The 19365-nt window shown below is 46.6% G+C and overlaps 1 protein-coding gene across 1 annotated transcript in view; it reads right to left on the bottom strand.

Annotated features, from left to right (window-relative positions):
• The window catches only part of LOC144155628 (pancreatic lipase-related protein 2-like), a 35682-nt gene extending 23050 nt beyond the window's left edge, over positions 1–12632 (bottom strand). Inside the window, exons 1-3 of the mRNA XM_077687193.1 lie at positions 12420–12632; positions 11470–11509; positions 994–1106 (exon numbers count right to left, since the gene is read on the bottom strand). Of these exons, the coding sequence (XP_077543319.1) occupies positions 994–1106; positions 11470–11491 (135 nt within the window). The 5' untranslated portion in view covers positions 11492–11509; positions 12420–12632. The remainder of the gene's footprint in view (positions 1–993; positions 1107–11469; positions 11510–12419) is intronic.
• Positions 12633–19365: the final 6733 nt, after the last annotated feature.

Raw genomic sequence — 19365 nt, 5'->3', positions numbered from 1 at the left:
AGACGGCGGCGTTGGGATCAGTACCGTGTACCTGAAAGCTGCATTGAAGGACTCTGTCTAAACTGAGCTAAGGCAGCGTGTCAATAAAAAAGTAGTGAAACGTACGTTTGCACTAGGATTTTTTCTGCTGTCTCACATGATAGCTTTCAGTGATAATTGGTGGTTCTAATCCCCAAAGAACAAATATTACAATTTTTAATAACTATGCCTTCGAAGAGCTTTTGATTCACAGCCATCCATGTCAGTGTAAGGATACTGTGAACATACAAAGATACAAAGCTCCCAAATGAAAGCCTATACTAACTTTCATTTCAGAGCTTTGTATCTTCATTCCAATGTAAATTCAAATGTAAATTTCAATATAAATTTCAATGTCTGCATTCGAGGTGCACCAAATGATCTGAGATATGTGCAGTCAGGATTCATAAATTGGAGAGCTCAATCGCACTCTCTCAGGATGCCTGCAACTTAAGAGCACTTACCTTCGTATAACATGTTTTCGTCAATACCATTCATTCAAATTTTTTCCAGTGGCGTTTTTTTTAAGAACGTTTGTATAAAGAAAACGCCACTGGAAATGTTTCTTCATCTAAAGTTTTACATTACTTATGGTCCAGTCGTGCTATAGACAAATCCTGCAATCAGAAATTTAGTTCACTTGGGATTTCATTTTCTAAAGGGTACCACTTAAAAAACCGAATTTCGCTCATTCTCTGCCTGCATCTGAACGACAGTTTCATTGCATTGCTTAAGTATAACGATTTACTACTGGAAAAACCTCTTACGACCTATTAGACTCGTATTTCACGCACTACAGTCAATCTCGGGTTTTTACTCCAGCTATTGTCGCAATTCTCCATTCTATTACACTATTCTCGCAATAAAAATGTGTACAAGACTTAAATGGCATGAAGAATTAATTTTTACTAGTATTTGCCGGGTCGATCTCCTAACTTCCAAAAAATGAATTTTTAAACATACTCTAATGCTTACTTTTTCGTTTCCCAAGTCCTCGACGTCATCTTTCTTGCTGGATGCGCTTTTCCAACCAGCCTTGATCTCTGCCACAAGCCCGAGAGCAGCGAAAAGAACGACTACTTCGGGGGCTGGTACCAGAAGTCCCGAAGAGAAGACACGAAGCATAAGAAAATGTGCATGATTGAAACACTGGAATGCAGGCGATCAGAGTATGCATTACCCGGCAATCGTTAAAAGGAAGTTGTTCTCAGTTGTATTACTATAGTTCATTTCAGAAGCTGCGTGCATCTCTGTGATGCTACGCTGTCGTCAGCAATCCGCCCACTGAGCTCGCCTATCTCAGCGCGAAGAAGGCAGCAATAGTCGTTGGGGCCTGGGTAGAGCATTTCCGTCCCACCGTGTGGCAGGTGCAACCGGAGGGCTTCAACACCTACTGTCGCTTTTCTTCACGGTGAATTAGACCTGCTTAGTGGGCGGATTGCTGAAGACAACGTAGCATCCACAGTGCTGCACGCGGCTTCTGAAATGGACTATAAAATGTGGAACACATTACAGCTCGAAGGTTGACGAAGACTGAGAAACAACACGGGACAAGCGCTGCCTGTGTTCTCTCTCAGTCTTCGTGGCTGGCTGCCGACTATTTATTACAACTCAAGAGGTAGGAACATTCGCAGTAGTTTGGGCGTTGGAGACAGCACTGGCCAGCGTTCGACGCGTGAGGCGCGCTCGTGCCACGGAACCCAGTGCCTCTCTCACGCGCACATCATCGTTGTCGTCTTCTGGCGACATATCAATTCTTCGTCAACCTTCGCGCTGTTGTGTGTTCCACAGATTAGTACCAACTTTCCCAATAACCCATTCTTCCGAACTATACAATGTTTATTTTCGTCATCATGATACAGTATACATAAGCTACAAAATGGTTCACGCTGTGATACGTTTGTTAGCATGACTGTTTTCAACAGAGTGCTACACCAGGTTGGGAAGGTATATATTTTGGCGAAGCAATGCTGCTTGTGTTCCCGAGAGCATTCTTAGTATTTCTACAACTATTTAGTGTGGCCGCACTGATATCCGGGATGATGTTTCTTATCTGATCAGATAGCACTCCGTACATGGAGGTGGGCGACACTAAACAGTGAACCTTTTACTGGGCTTAACGCTGATCTTATAGTCTGTGCCTATACCTGTTAAAACGCAGGTAGCAACGCTGGCCCCAAGGAAGAATTAAAATACACCCCCAAACGAGCGCGGATGTGGAGCTGTGCACATGAAGCTCATATTGCATAGGGAGGTGACATTTCACCACCGGAATGACGAGAAAGACGTGTGGTGGGAATTAAATACTGAACATGTGACTTTTCGGACAGTTCATTCAGGTTTATAATTAGTTTTCCATAAACACTTGACAAAGGCCAACCCTCCCTGAATTTTTTTTGAAAATTGCACTTACATGCAAAGTATAAATACGGTAACAAAATTAACCTGACTGAGAAAAGAATAAAGTTTGTATCATATAGCAGTAAGTGTGTTCCCTACACGGCGCAACATCTAAATGACCGAACTGTAGCATCAACAACAAATGAAAAAAACACTCGGGGGAAAGGGTCAGGGAGGGAAAGAAACAAATAGTAATTTATAGCAATGAAAATATAGCAGACGGCTGCAAAACGCGGCAAAAACACTTAATGTACAAAAGGCAAACCCTTCTTTTTTGAAAATGAAACAAAAAAATGGAAACGATAGAAGTAAGAGGCAGTATGAATTTCAAGACATTTCATGAAATCGGTCGCCCTAATGCTTCGTCACCCTGAGATCTTCCCTCCAGCCAAATCCTGCCACAAAGCGCCCTTATACGCCTTATGCGCTGCCTGTAGGTGAGCCACTGAAATCCCCCTAGCGGCCCGTTTCGAAAGTAGTCGCGGGAGTCTTCGGCCAGCTCACCACTGTCGCCGCTGCTTTTGCGACACGCTGACAACAGAAACATACGTTTGTGTCGTCAGCGTATACTATAATATCTGGGGTAGAACTGGCGAAATCATTTATGTACAGAGGAAAGAGAACGGGACCTAATACTGAACGTTCACATATGCCAATAGTAATTTTCCCTGTTGTGTATTCATAGCTGTTTACTACGCATATAATTTAGTACCTTACTATATCAGTTCCGGAATATGCGGATAGGCATATTGAATCTGGACGGGAAGTTTTTCGCGAGAAATGTAAAAACACAAGTTCATGAGGAATCCTTAACAAAGCAAGGGCACATTTACTGCATACTGTAGCAGCCAACGAAGCTTTTATAGTCTGTAAAGTTGAGGTGACGGCTTCAAAATAAAACTACTGTGTTTACTCAATTGTAACATGAGTTTTTTTTCCTAATTTTTGTTACCTGAAGTCGGCCCTCGCGTTACAATCGCATACCGAATTCCAATTTGCCTAAAAAATGCAGTGCTGCACTCAATTCCCATCGACGGCTACAGTACTCGCCATTTCCCGATCTATGTCGGCAACGTGCCAGAGCCGTTCGGATCCACTACAAGCCAACACCGGCTCTCTTCGTTTTCTTGTTCCTTCGTCTTCTACTCTGGTAGTGACAGCGTTGACGGCGTGCGCAGCCCTCGGTGGTTTTCGTTGCCCTCAAGTGTTTAGACTCTTCTCGGCTCCTCTTGAGATGGCAACGTGTCGCGCCCTAGATACGACACCCGTTTCAAGAGAGCCGCTATTTTTATGGCTGAAGGAATCGGCAAGTCAGCTGCTACCCGAAGACTTGACGTGAATGAATCGACCACCTGCGGATGGTTGCTACAGCGGGAGCGCAAGCGAACCCCGCCAAAAGGTTTCCATGGGCCTCGCCGCAGCCGCCACGTTGAATAGAGAAGCATGTTGATGATTTCATCACAGAACAGCGCAACCGCCTCATGGCGGTGTGTTGAACTGATACAGTTCGAAGCAAGTGATGTCGCTCGGCAAATGGGCATCCCGCGAATAAAGGTGATATCGTCATAGATGCACGTTTAGTCACAGTGTTGCTTTCCCGTGCTTCCACTGGTCTCGCGTGAGTACTTCGGGGTTTCTTCCTTTCTTTCTTTCTTTCTTTCTTTCTTTCTTTCTTTCTTTCTTTCTTTCTTTCTTTCTTCCGTCCTTTCTTTCTTTCTTTCTTTCTTTCTTTCTTTCTTTCTTTTTTCTTTTTTTTGCTTGACGTGATAGAGTTACCCCTGGTGTTTGGATTGGATTGGATCGGACCTGTAGCTATACCCCTTTGGAACGCGTTGACACTCCCCGAGAACACCCGTGAGTGTCATAGCAGGTTTATTACACTTCTGCACCTGGCCCCCCACCCCTATTGTTTCCCACCCACGCCATTGTCCGGCTCCTCCACACCTCCAGTCTACGCTTAGTCCGGTCGATGATGGCCGTCACTGCTTCTCGATCACGTCCATCACTAGTGGCCGCCGCGTCCCCTGACGGCCCAGTCTGTCCGAACCCCAATGCCTGCTCCAGCGACACCCCACTGGGCTGTTGGGGCTCCAGCCGCGGGCATGACAGCACGACGTGTTCTATCGACTCCTCTTCTTCGCCGCAGAGTTCACAGATGGCGCTCTCCGCCGTCCCACATGACACCTGCCACCACCTTGTTCGTGGCGTCCCAGATCACGCTTCGAACAGAAGGCCATTCCCGCTTGCGTCGCCATAGAAGCTTGCACAACGTATCTCTCTCTTGTGGGCGACGTAGAAATGTAGCGCTGGCTTGGCTGCGGCCCTGCCGGCCCACTGCTGGGTTTCCACCTGCGACACGCACTCACGCACCTTGGCCCTTGTCATGGTTGTGTCCTTTAGGTTACAAAGGGCTGGTAGTGGCACTCCATACTTTTCCGACCTTGTACTTGCCTGAAAGCTGCATAGAGGTGCAAAGTCAGCTTGATGTAGTGTTGGGTAGGTTGCCAGGTGTGGGTGGGCAGTTGTCAACGTGTTAAAAGGCAACAGGTTGTTACTTTCGTGATTTTATTTTTTTCTTTTTAGATGCAATGAGAAGTCACCCCTCCAATCGTGGTCGTGTTACAATCGAGTGAATACGGTACATGATTTTTTTAGTAAAAGAAGGCTCCCTTCTACATATGCATATAAAGCAAAAGTTCTTCGGCGAGCTGAAGCGCGTTCCAGTCTACTACACAATAAAATAGAAAGAAAAAGAAATCACAAAATACTGTCGTGCCCTTGCCTTGAGTCTGGTATTATAGTCACATTTTAAAGGGGCCCTAAATATGGTTCCGAAGGCTATAGGGCCTTTCCATGAAGCTTTCCATCTTACTTCGCGCCTCAAAGCTCTGTGTATGCTATGAGCTGATTAGCTCGGACCAAGACAACCTAGAGACACTTTTCAGGGCCCTTGCGTCTAAGATGCGCGCAGTCATTGGCTCCGCTCGGCGGTACGTCACGCTTTCTTTTTAGCCGCCGACACGCATGCTCCGCCTACTACTGGCGGCGCGGCACTCTTTTTCGCGTCGGCCATGCTAGTGCCGGCATCATAGGTCGGCAAAACAGAAAGAACTCACTCAAACTAAATCACGCTTATTTTTCCTTCACGCTGTACTCACTCAAACTCAGACTCAAAAAGCTTTTCTGTACTCAAAATCACTCGTACTCACTCATAACTTGCTCATTTGCAATCGTACTCACTTGAACTCATTTGTCCTCACGAGTACTCGTACTCATTCTGTACTCCCGAGAACTCAGCTCATCTGTACTCACTTGCACTCGTACTCAATTTGTACTCACTCACACTGGTACTCAATCTGCAATCCCTCGTACTCACTTGTACTCACTGTGTAGTCCCATTTATTCGTATTCAAAAGTGTTTCTACTAATTTGTTCTCGCAAGCAACAACTTGCATTCCCGTCCTGCACTATGTCTATGGACTCGACTAAGCCAGAGCCAGAGAACGCTTCCAGCCCGTACCAGTTGGTTCTCCCGATTACCCGTTCCACCATTTTGTCTAACTAAAACAGACGGAAGCTTTTCTGGTTACCGATTCTGAAGACTGCGAAACAGTGGCTTCAGCGTGCATGCTACCGGCCTCCCGCGCCCCTTCCTTCAAACAGTTTGAACGAAGATAGTGCAGCGAAGCCACCCATGCTTGCAGCGGGCTTTTACTATGGCAATCCAGAGAGCGGCAGCACCGAGGAAGAGGAAATACGAAGAACCGCGGTTTTCCCCTTTGACACCTCATTGTAACTTCCTTTTAGGGGCGCCGCGTAATTCAGGAGACTCGCTCACGCACGTCGCGACACCAGGGCATGATCAAAATCACAAATTTGTACTTATGAGTACTACTCGTGAGTGTATGTACTCGTGAGTGCAATACTCGCGCGTACTGTACTCGCAGGTACTGTACTCCCGAGTACTGTACTCGCGAGTGCATGTTCTCACGTCTGTACTTACTCATCATCGTACTCACTTTTTTGTCTGGGTCTGTACTCATTCGTCATTGTACACACTCGTGAGTTTGAGTACAAATGAGTGTACTCACAAGTGAATACATGGTCGGCACGCCAGTTTTAATATAGGGGAAACGAGTGTTTGAAGGCCAGATAGGGGGCATCAAACTTAACATGCTTTAGAACGGTGGTTTGGGCTAGTTAGTGCATACTAACTAGAATTCAAAACAGCGCCGTGTGCCGTATTTTGTCCCGTTTATTTGCGCTGTTTTGACTTTCAGTTACAACATGCTTGCTCACGACAATAATTTGTAAAGGGGTTTATTGGTGCTCAGGAGAGCTCGAGCACTGAGAAAGCAGTTAGGGGTGATGCCGAGCAATCTGATCCGCTTCTTCGGAATCTTGCTAATGATGATTGATGACGGGATTACAAAAGAATAGCGGTAATGATGATACGTGATGATGGCACTGGTGTTGTTGAATAATGCCCTGTCATTTTCGTTTCAATTTCTCCCCGTGGAAGAAGACACCATCCTGGCCAATATCGGAGCAGACAGAAACAAAGGCTCGTGCTAGTGTTTCAAACGCTGCACGCCAACAGTGCAGCCATTCATGCATATGTGTCCAAGACCAGGCGTCTGCCCTGTTAGCCTTGATTATTACGGGTATGTTTTCTCAAATTCAACCGCAACTTTAAATTTTTAACCAATTATTTCTTCTAATCTCGCTCTGTTACTGGATGCCAACGGATAGGTAGTTGTGAGCGGGCGAATTAGCCCACTTCTTTCTCGATTCCTGGCCAATTCCCCGCGTGGGTATGCTCCATGAGATGTGGAACAACAACAACAGCCCCCACGGCGGCGAAGAACCATAGAAAGGGTCACAGGAAGGACCAGTACTTTGTGCCTGCGCCATTATTCCCATGCCGTTGTCTGTCTGTCTGTCTCGCAGTGCCAACACATGATATAGCGGCAGCCTTTCTGCAGTTGTCGGCAGCCAAAGCGGCATCCCACCAGTCGGCTGCAGCAGATAAAAATTGTCCATGTATATGCTTGAATAGGGCATATGACGTCAGAAGCATTTCGAACGTGCATAGCGATAATAGAATTCACGAAATGCCTATCTTGTGGGGAAATGGTGCACTGGCAGTGTATTATACCTTAGAGTGTGCTGATCAAACCTGTGTTTCAGTCCTTACTTAGCTGCATTACGCGCAATGTACTTATGGTCAAAAATTAAAGGAGACCATTACTCACTTACGGGTGCAGTAACTATTGCAGCCAGCTTACGTTCAATTCTCCCTCTGTATTAATAAGTAGAGTACATTGCTATCTCCGGCTCAGCATTTTTCACGTGTTTTTACAATGCTATTTCCGTTGACAGAGATAATTCAGGGTGGCAGCATTCCAGACGGGCCATCAGTTTCGCCGAAAGTTGCATGGGGTGAGGTTCTACGAAAACCTTCTACAGAAGGTTTTCGTAGAACCTTCTGTAGAACCTTCTACAGAAGGTTCTACGAAAAAACAGTCCCCACACAGACGCGACAACAGAAAAGGAATGTGCACAACACAAGCGCACGGGTTAGACGTCTCCAGGCAGCATGATTTCCAGATACCTGGATAATGTCCGTGTACGAAGGCTTAGTTACAGATGAAGTACGGTAAGCATGAATCGCAGAAAGAACCGGTGTTGTGTATCGAATACCCCTGTCCTGTGGGAAAGTGTACGTGGGGCAGACGGGCCACTGCCTGAATATTCGGTTGAGGGAGCACTCGGGGACCATAAAAATGGAATATCTGCAAACCTGCGTTACCATTGTAAATTGTGTAAGCCGCATGGATTCAGGCCTCTTTTTGATAGCACCGAGGTGCTATTCAAACACAAAAATCAGACTACAAGAGAACTTGTAGAAGCGTTCTACATTGACCGCGTTGAAGACAAATAGGTTAGTTCCACGTCGATCACACTCCACGTAAAGGAATCACGTATAATGAGCTCCATGTTTGAGTGAATTGCCGGCCTGTATGCATACATGTGCCCTCTTTCGTGTTTTTTACGCGCAGTGCTTTCCCTGCGTTCCATCCTTGGTTTTCAGTGCGTAAATGTATGTGCAGATTTCATGTATAAATTCATTTGTCTTTCTAACAAACCTTCAGTTGAGAGCCCCGCTTGTGTGGTGCACCTTTCTTTTCTGTTGTCCCGTGCGTTTGCGCGCTGTTTTTTCGTAAGATCTTCTTTACCAACTAGCCGACCTTTCAGTTTTGCTTGAGCACAGAAGGGCCATCTGTGACATGGAGCCGGCGAAGTTATGACCCTGGGTCCTGCTAGTAGCCTTAAAAAGCACTTTTTGCTTTTTTTATGTTATGTTGGTGTTATTGCTTTGTACTTAAGGCAAAAGAAATCAGTTGTTATTTGCACTAAGACCTTAGGGTGTCATGAATGAGGTAGGCTATTTTCATCAGGCACTTGTGCATTCACATAACATCAGAGCGTCAAAATATGTGTAACAATTATGCACCCAACTCAGTTCTATGCTCATGTCTCAAACGCGTATGAGGGGAAATGGTTTCAATATCTGGGTAATACTGTGGTTTAAAACGGCAATCGCTTGACAATTTGGCTTGCACCATGACACGTTGAACTATTTGGACGTAGTAAGCCACGGTGCATTGTGCGATTGGGCTCGACGATTCCTGTGGAAACACTGGGGCTCTTAAGTTAGCTGACAAACCTGATTGGCATATAAATAGTAAAAATAAAAATAACCTATTATGGCTCACGAAATCTCAAAGGTCTATCTAATCAATCACTCTCCCGCGATTAATTCAGCAACAAATAAGCAAAACTAGAAATACGAAAAATAAAGGCATCCGAAATGAACTCACGAAAACACGAGTGTCTATCGAATCTCGCGTCCTAGCACAAATGACTAAAGAAAACAAAAACAAAGGACCCCGCCTGTGTCGACGTGTCCCTTCAGTGCCAAGAAACGTACGGCTGGTGAAACTGAAGCGGAGTAAGAATGCTTACTCAATAGCAGACAGTTCACAGAATTTCTGTAGCTTTTTGTCTTTGTAATCTATAGGTGAAGAAACGAACACGATTGCAGATGCAACCGCAAACGCCATGCATTCACTGCGACGTTTCGTCGCAAGCGTCCTATCCAAGCATTTAAATTTTACAGGCGAGGCCGAAATTGCGCGCGTAAATCGGTTCGTGTCAAAAAAGAACCACACGCGCTCGCTCCACAGCTAGTTTAAAATGTCCTGTAGCTCTCAATTTAATCTAGGTATCTTGAAAAAGAAATCATACTGAAATTGACCGCTAAGGCGACTCTATCATTACACCGAGTTTCATTTACTTGTCATAATTGGTTATTTGATAGTTCAGTTTTAAACGTTAGAGAATTCCCGTCGGCTGTCAATACAAGGCCGCCTACGGAGGGAGTATGGTTACAGAAAACGGCTGTAACTCTTGTTTTATCCAAACCATCCCGAAACAAATTATATGAGAAATAATTTTAAAATATTTTGAATTAATTTAGAGTAGTGAGTCACCATGCATAGCTTAAAAATATTTAACCCCCATTTCAGCTTCGCTGGACTTCCATCTTCACAGCAGTGGAAGGGATCTAAACTTTTTCTTTACGAACGAGAGGGTGTGGGAGCAGCTCTCGCTGTCCAACAAGTTAGCCTGTTCTATGCAGGCTAAATTTTGGGAATCATATAAGCGTCACGGCATGCGCAACGGCAAAGTGATTGGTTTAATATTGGTTCATTAAATTACCGGATGCATAATATAAACCCCTTCTCCCTCCTCCCCCAGAAAAGAAACGTAACGCGCCACGTAACGATGCAGCTACGATGAGCGCGGGAAAAAGTCAGTGCACTACCTGCTTCTTTGAAACGTCATTGCGCTAAGACGGCTCCTGCTTTCAGCATGGCAGTGCGCCTTCTGTGCAAGTTATTTGCAAACATTTAGGGGAAGGACCTGATGCGCCAATGGCCAAGAACACTCTTGCTAACAATCAGTTGGTAATCAGTTGGTTGTACATGGAAGGCGTGAATAACTGCGTGAAAAAATGTTAGCACCGCATCGCAAAATGTTTCCGCTCGCACCGACCCTTCGTAAGGTTCCACACACCATCATGTATGTTATGCCTGTGTGCTACAGCGATTCAAGAGTAGCCGAAAAAAATCCACTTACTGCCGAATATATATTTTTGGCTCCTGCGTGTCGAGTTATAGTCCGCGGTGTTTATATATGTCCATGTTGCACCCCCGTCCATCCGGGAGGTCTTGTTGTGGAGGTTATGACATCTGATTCTTGTTGAGATGAACCCCGGTTACATTGCGCGGTGGGTATTTGTATATGCTTTTTTCTAGTGCGTTTTATACGTCCGAGTCTATATTATGGTTCGATGTATGTTGTTGGGAATGATTGGGCAGAGGAGGGGGGAGTTGGCAAAGGGGGGGGGGTGGGGGGGGATTGCTTATTTCTGATTTTTTTTGTGCGAAAAACGAAAGCATCAGGGCCGCATATCGGAGGGGTCGTATGTTTTGGCGACCACTTCGTAGGTGCGACTAGATTCCCGAAATGGGCCGTGTGCAAAAATTAGTACCAGCGGCCCACCGACCTTGCGGCCCGTTGATCACGCGGCTTGGCGCTTGGGCTGGTGAAAGGTCCGTCAGCTTTTTCGAGGACCCGCTTGCGCGCCAGGCGCGGCCTAAACGGCCATTTTACATGCGCGTTTAAATTCCCGCTATTTGACACCAGAATGTGGGTCGTGTAATCAGGAATTGGCTGGGTGTGTACAAAAGGATAAACCATATATTAATACCAGACACTGCTACCAAAGTTTCAAAAAGCTCGGTTGCACTTTGCGGTAGCCGAAAGATATATGCGTAATTATTGGAGATGTCTGTATATTTCTATGGGATTTTTTTTGCTCCCTGGGATGTAATTTAGGGACATTCTGACGTATTAACTCTCAACGAATGAAGAAAACCCGAAGAATCACAAGAAAAATTTACGAAAGCTGGGGTTACTCACTTGTTAGACGCCTCAGGATCATCCTTACCCGGATTTAGCCCTAGAAACACGCCGCCAATATTTGTTGGTAAACCTACGACTGAATGTGACAAACATTCCAAGCAAACAGCTAGAATAAACAGCCACAAAATGTAGCATGCCGCATTTTGTGCTTGTTTTTCTCCAACCATAACGGAGCCAGTTGGATAGCCTAACTCAGTTAACATTATTCATCCCGAATCCATACACTATTTTAGTTCCTATCGCTTCAGTGTCTGAAAGTAGTTCGTTTGTTGATTTGCTTGAATATAGGCCATGAAGACGAAAAACAAGTCTGGTTGATTAAAAACACTTTGTCTCAGTAACAGGGGTTAAATTTTAACGCGTGCTTTCGTGACCTCACGACGACACAGGGGCTTGTTTAGATAGGCGCATGACTGCGCGACTGGGGTCATGCCTCTAGTTTCGTTTAATCGTACAACTAGAACGCTAGCGTGTAGTATATGAACTATTATAAGTATTTTTGGTAGTACTCCTATTACGTCACTGCTGACGTTGCTCAGTGCGAAAATAAAATGTTGCTTACATTTCTTATCTTTCTCGATTAAAAAAATGTCTTTTGGGCCTGGAATGGAGTTGAGTGAGTTACCGAACAGTCGCTCTTTTGAGTTCAAGAAGGTTGTATTTTGTCTCCATGGCACTTGTAGCTTTGGATACCATCGAAAAATTCAATAAAAAACATAAAAGTCAAATAGGAACAAAAAAAGACCCAAACAAAAGAGTCAGATATGCAGGTATGCACCTAAACTATATATACAAATTCATTCCTTATTGTGAGCTTAAAATAATTTTCTCTCTCCCTCTTTTTTATGTTTTCCTTTCGATCACGCCACGACTGGCACAAACACTCGGCGGAATAATTTGACCGCTTAACCAGATTGTAGCGCAAACGCGTGGCACCATTTACTCACCGAGTAACAAGATTAAGAGCAGTTGAAACTTTTTTTGCCTGGCCCTCCCAGACGAAAAAAAAAGTCACATCATTTAAGAGCGAAGCACACACAGTTCCGTCGCTTCTCCGCGCATACCCTCGAAAAACAGGTGCGGGCAAGCGGTCAAGCGGCCTCTCGGGCCTTTCTGCCACAAGGATCGCATCCGTCCGTCTCCTCCACCCAACGCCATGAACAGATGTGCTGCGTCGCGATTGTTTTCAGTCCTAAAATTAAGGGCATTGTTGAGCGGCTGGAGGGCAGCCGAGGAGTCGCTGCCGCCTTCAGGTGCTGCATGTGACGTGCGCGAAACCTGAATCACCCGCCCACTTAAGGGACGACGGCCATTGTTGCTGCAGGCGCCTTGTATTTCGGGCAAGAAAAAAATGGTGTTACGTTTCTAGCCCCGACGATTCGTGCGGTCAGTTTGGTACCACTCTACATACCCGTAGTTTTTTAAACAATATGGGTTGCGCATTGAAACGCTGAATAAGCAGTGAGCTAGGATATGAGGAGCTGAACGATTATTAGTTTCAAGAGCGTTAGCGTTTAGAGGTTACATCTCCGGAGGTCTCCACGAGTAGCCGCGGCTCTTGAAAAGCATAAAAGCCTTCAGGGTCCACATTTCCAGACAGGTATAATTGCTTACAACACCCTTTCCAACCATCCCAGTAGCTATCGCGATGCTATAGGCTGCATGTCAAAACTCCCGATAAACTATTCACACCTGTGGATTGAACTAGAGTAATTACGGCAACGGTTGGTTGGCGCAATGGCTGCGGGGGGGGGGGGGGGGGGGGGGCTTTAGAATTGCTTCCAATTATCCAAACTAAAATGTGACACGCCCAGGTAGCTCAGTGGCAAGGGCGGACGATACCGAGCAAGCGGTCCGACTGCTTTTTTCTGATGGACAGACAAAAACTCCGAGGACACCTAAGCACTTCTTATGAGTGTGAACGCGAAAGAATCAAAGTCCAACCCCTGCACTTTTCCCGCGCACATCCTGCGCAGAAACTACCCAATTCATGTACATCATTCGTTCTCCCAAATACGGACACACCACTCTTATCTTATATCATTCCTCTTCCTCAGACTTGTACACGCTACAGAGAATAAGTAACCAGTTACAATCGCAATCGCTTCCTTTAAAATGTAATTGATTACAGTGCTCAGTTGCAGCCCCAGAAAAGTAACTGAGCAATTACAGAAACGCAAACGATTACTCTGGCGTTACTTTCCTTCAAAGGTTTATTGCCGTGCGACAATATCACAAGTTTACTCAAACTACAACGAACTATTGAGGCTTGCATGGTAGAGAGGAGGCTGGAGGCTTGCGTGAAGGCTGGGAGGCTTACTGCGGCTTCTGTGATACAGTTACGCGTCGTTAACTTCCAACCGGAGTTGTTTTTCAAAGTTGTCATCACTCATTCTTCCACGGTTCCTCGTTAGACATCTTCTGTGATACAGTGTTACACGTTAACTTTCAACAGGAGCTCTTTTTCAAAGTTGTCGCTGATTCGTCCCCGTTTCCTTGTTAGACGTCAGCTGCTACACTGAACATTCTCTCAATGCATGCGCTGGTGGGAAGGGCGGTATTATGACGCAGGGGCATATTGCGCACCAGCTTGTAGTTGCGCACTGCTTCCATGTTAGTGTCCATGTCCTCTATGAAGCGGCGCGCTTCGCTGTGGCCGGCGCTCGGGTGAGGCGTTGCAGGTAAGGCCGATGAAAAAATCGTCGGTAGGCGATTCCTTCCGGACATCAGATGAGTAATCTGGTGTGGAACCATAGTAGTGGAGGTTCAATTCGTCGATCTACAACTGGTGAACCTGCTGGCGTCGCCTTTCACTTGTCACCCATTTGGCTTCAAAACGAGGAATTAAGAGCGATTCCAGCAGAAGTTCGCGCCCTTCGAAGAGGTGGCCAAACCTGTAGCGTAAGCAAAACCCGATTTTTAACGATTCATGAAACCAAAATATTCCCTGCGCGGAATCAAGGGCACAAAAGCGTTTTTATGAGTTGATTTTCAGGTAAAAATATTAAAGCTTAGAAGGAAAACAGTTGCGACTATTCCAGAACAGACGTACCCCAGGTTGTATTATACGGAGGATCTTACCGTTTGTGGATGCCGCTTAGGAGCAGCGCATTGGCGATGGGTGTGCAGAACCGGAGACCTTCCTTCGAGGTTTAGTTTCAGTACACAGATCTTGGGGAGAAAACATGAAAATGTTTTCATCCCTCTAGACAATGTCAATCGCTGATGCTAGGGGCTTCATTACCTGCGTACGCGATAAAAAAATTCCTTCATGCACTTAATTGAAGTTGTCATAGTTCACAAGCCCGTGGAATGTGAAGCGGAACGCAGAGCGGTCCATTCGTTTATTCCTGATTGATTGATTGTAGGGTTTAACGCGCCGACGCAACGCAGGCGATGAGGCGCGCCGTAGTGGAGGGCTCCGGATTAATTTTGACCACCTGGGGATCTTTAACGTGCGCCGAAATCTCGTACACACGGGCGTTTTTCCTTTTCGCCTCCATCAGAAAAGCGGCCGCCGCGACAGGGAATCGAACCCGCGACCTTGTGCTCAGCAGCGCAACGCCTTAGCCACTGAGCCACCGCGGCGGGTCATTCATTTATTCCTAAAGTACTCCGTTAACAGTGCATTATGTTTGCCACTGAGCCAAACAGGAGGAGAATATCTTTACAGGGTGTGGTTCTGCCCGGCCAACCAACCCTAGAGCAATTCCAAGTTTAAGCCCACCTCGTTTTGTACTCTACTAAAATCTAAGCCGATATACATTTAAGATTCCTTAATGAATTAAACATTTGTAGGCTCTCATTGTAAATGAAACAGGAGAGCATGTGCCACTAAATCTGCCTTCATCTCGCAGTTCTCCTTCACAAACTGTAGGTCCTGCGGGCGCTGGAAAGGAGGCACTTGTAGAGCTCGGCAAAGGCAAACCAAGTCCTTTTCTGCAGAGTAAATGCTAAGGGTACACTCCAGGGAATCGAAGAAGGAGTTCCATCGAGTGGCAACAGGTCCGAGAAGTGACCTTCCGCAGGACTTCACAATTGTCTCAGAAGCAGTGGAAGAATGGCTTTGTTTATTCCACATGCCACGGTCTGTCCGTAAGACGGAGTTGAGGCGAAGTGAGAACTGAGCGTCGTTAAGCTCTGCGGAGGATGCGTCAGAAGCTGCTACCAGGTTGAATGTGTGCGCAGAGCAAGGGGGGTGAGGGAGAAGACGGGTTTCACCTTCAGGCACATTGTTCAAGAAAAGAGATACATCTACACCCCACGAGAGGGTTTCTTCTACTTCATCCTCCTCCGAACTGCGTGTCTCGCCTAACAGGCTGCATACGTTCAGCACAAGAATGAATTAACCACTGCATAAAACGTAAATAGGAACTCGGCAAAATAGAATTCACTACCTGAAAGACTTCACAAAGTTAGAGCCATTGTCCGTCACAATGTTAGTACCTTTCCCCTGTAGGTCGTACTCTTCAAATGACTCAAGCATGGTGTTAGCTAACTTGTCGTATGTCATCCGACCCGTCATACCCCGACAAAGAAACACTGCTGATTGGTGCGTTAACGATGTGGGTTCCAGCCACGACGTAGTAATTCCCACGCAGCTCCTGTAATGCAAAGACGGCGAATGAGAACGTACCCATAAAACAGAACACAGGGTCCCAAAAACTATCAGCATGAAGAAATTCGCGAAGCGAAACGTTCACGCGCGATCAGACTGATCTTCGTATCGGCACGCCATCTAACGGAATGTGGCCCGAGCCGCTGCTCCTGGCGTATGATTTGTTTGCGGAGGGGAATAACGCATGTGCCTAGCAATGCGAGCTGCTCCTTAATTTCTTCTTCCCCTGGTTTAGCGGCTATTTGAAAAAGAACTTACCGATGAAATGCCCAGCAGTCGGCTGTAACCACCACGTATGGAACGCTTTTCAACATTTCCTTCAGCCGAACCTTCCCTTACATGTAGCTTGCTTCCAGACATCTCCTCAATATTCTCCTTGTCAAAAGCTTGCAATATGGCGCCAAGTATGCTGAAGTAAATCCGCAAAGCTTGCCTGTATGACCGAAAATGTCTGCAAAAAGTCGACGACAAAGTTTAGGACGAGCTTGTCGAGCTCGGACTGAGACAAAGGCGTATTTTTAATCGGTATATTCGAGTGTTTTGGCTGCGAACATGAAGCCTCAGAAGTTTCCCACTTTCGCAGTATATTTTCAAATTCTGACAAGCTGCCAGGATGTTGCCGCTGAAAAAATAAAGAATCGATAAGTTCCTACTACACTGCAGCCTGTGAATGAAACATGACGTCGCAGGGAGTATAGCAAACAACAACACAGCGTTCAGAAATGTTATTCTTCAACGTTGAGCGGCGAACAAGGAAGCTTTGTTGATCCAAGTAAAATCCAAGGTTTTAGACGTTTAAACGTAATCGCACTCAAATAAGCACGTACTGGTATGCGTATCATATTTATTATGATCTCCTACCTAGAAGCGTAAACCGCCGCAAATTATCCCACGAGTTGAATAGTAGATCTTGTATATGTCAGCTTGATTATGTATAGCTTGCAACAAACAACAGTGAAATAAATTCTTAAATACGCACCCGCTATAGGCGTCCAGCAAATATAACCACCTCTCCCACTCTGGTGGCTGCCCCGTTGCGTTGCAGCTATGGGCGGAATATTTCATTACTCTAAGCGGACTGATCGCCGTGGAAAGGAAACGCTTACGGACAGAAGCAACGAGCACGTTGAGAAGCGAGCGCCTGGAGAAGCGGTAATAACTAAAAAAAAAACACGTCACACGTCGCGTTTATGTGTGTCCGCAGGTCGGAGTTCGTCCTTCTTGAGCACGAAAGAATATTTTGCATTGGGCGACAGAGCAAGTATTCGAACGTCACGCTCTTTTTATCTTTCGTGTCTTTACCGCAAACATTGGAGCCAGCTGTGGCCAGGCAGATGCTAGGCTTCATTCCTACATGACACCAGGTCCTTTCAAAGCACTTATGGCCACAAAAGTCAAGGCAAGGTACAGACAATGCACAGAAAAATTCCCGCGCCTTCCCGCGAGGGGAACACGAGTAAATGCACAGCATTGGGGCCTCAGTACTGATTGAAGACAGTGTTGCTTCCATCGCTTCTTCCGTGATGCTGGAGTAGCAGACACGAGTAAACGTGGGCACGAGCGTCAACCAAGGAAGGAAGGAGCAACGCAGTGACTGAAACACGAGCGACCGCTAGCCGCTATATTTGCAGCGCGCGCAGTAGAGGGAGAGCAGTACGGGGGGGAGAGCGCGCATGCGCAAGCAGCGCGCGCCCTTCCACGCCCCACCGCGCTGCTATCACGCACCTGTTACGCCGAGACCACGACGGAGCGAACGGGCTGACTACGACGCATGCGCGCGCCAGCTGCTGTTGAGAGAGAGGAGGGAAGGAGAGGCGCACCTGCTGCGGACGCGGAACTGTTGACACCGTCCGACGCAGGAACAGGCGAGGCTAAGAAATGCTCTGCATTTAAAATGCCTGAACTCGCTACACTCTGCCACAACTTTTTGCAGAAATATCTATTCAGCCGAAACACGCACTTCCTCTCTGTATGCTCAGAAGAATATAGTCCCCGCTTATTGCAGTTACCTGTCTCTGAAAACGTAATATGCAGTCAATATTGGCAACTAAAGACATATTTATAATACAACTGTCAACTGTAAACTTTAAAAAAGCAAAATAAACAGCTTTCTTGATTAGAACGGACTCTCTGCTCACCACTTGTTTCAACTTGCGAGAACACCACCACGGACGGAAACCGCAGAAAGATCGACGAGCCGGGCAGCTAGGCGCACCGTCGTGCGGCCGCGCCACCGTGCTCTGTGTCAAACACAGCATCAATCAAATCATACACATGATCATGCTAGTGGCCACCAAGAAGTGAGGCCTCAAGGAAGCCGATAGCCTTCGATTAATTCAAGCTTTTGACCTCTGGAGAATCACTTACGTCACCCCCTATCTTCTTCTCGGCAAGGAGGACATGAAGATGCTTGATATAATGATTAGAAAGGTGGTTAAGCAGGTCATTGGTCTTCCCATGAGTGCGTCCACGGAGAGGCTGCTTAAAATGGGGCTCCACAACACGGTGGAAGAGCTGATAGAGGGCCATCTTTCTAACCAGAAGCTGCTATTGAGCAGAACTGCAGTGGGTCGCGCATTCTTTACCAGGTTGGCTGGGCAGCACAGAATGTCACTCCGCGTGATCTACTCCCGTGACGAGAACTTAAGATGCTCCCTTTACCTAGAAATATGAACCCCTCACACCGCGAGTGTCGCCGACATGCGCGGGCTGAAGCACTCAACACCACCCTCGGCGGGGATCATTCAGTTATCTACACAGACGCCTCCCAACATCGAGGGCAGCAGTACGCCATCATCGTGGCTTCCACCAGAACCAACCTCCTTGCGTGTGCCTCACTCAAGATCCAAGACATGACGGCAGCAGAAGAGGCAGCCATTGCCTTGGCACCATTGTCAAACGAGGGGTTCGGAACCAGGTGTTCAGAACCAGGGGTTCGGAAGGTAGTAATCGATTCCCAACAAGCCTACCGGAATTACCAGTCGAGGTGGGTGTCCAGAACTGCACTTCGTGGGCTAAAAAACCACTCCCCAGCCGGTACCATTTAGCTCACCTGGACGCCCGCTCACGCTTTCATGGAGGGAAACGAATACGCCTACCAACAAGACAGCGCGTTTACCCCCCAGTCGATGGAGCTACACGAGGACAGTCAACCGCTTGTCACGTTCAGGGACATAACTCAGCATTATCGCCTTCAGAGACAGAGCCTACCCTCGCCTTACCCTGACCTTTCCAGAGAACAACAAACTACCCTACGGCTCATACAATCCGGATCC

The sequence above is a fragment of the Haemaphysalis longicornis genome, unplaced genomic scaffold, assembly GCF_048455015.1.
Source record: "Haemaphysalis longicornis isolate Haplotype H1 unplaced genomic scaffold, Haemaphysalis longicornis Haplotype H1 scaffold_1, whole genome shotgun sequence".
In the NCBI taxonomy this organism is placed as follows: Eukaryota; Metazoa; Arthropoda; class Arachnida; order Ixodida; family Ixodidae; genus Haemaphysalis; species Haemaphysalis longicornis.
The sequence above is the reverse complement of the archived record's forward strand: the minus strand, read 5'-3'. Positions and strand labels throughout refer to the sequence as shown.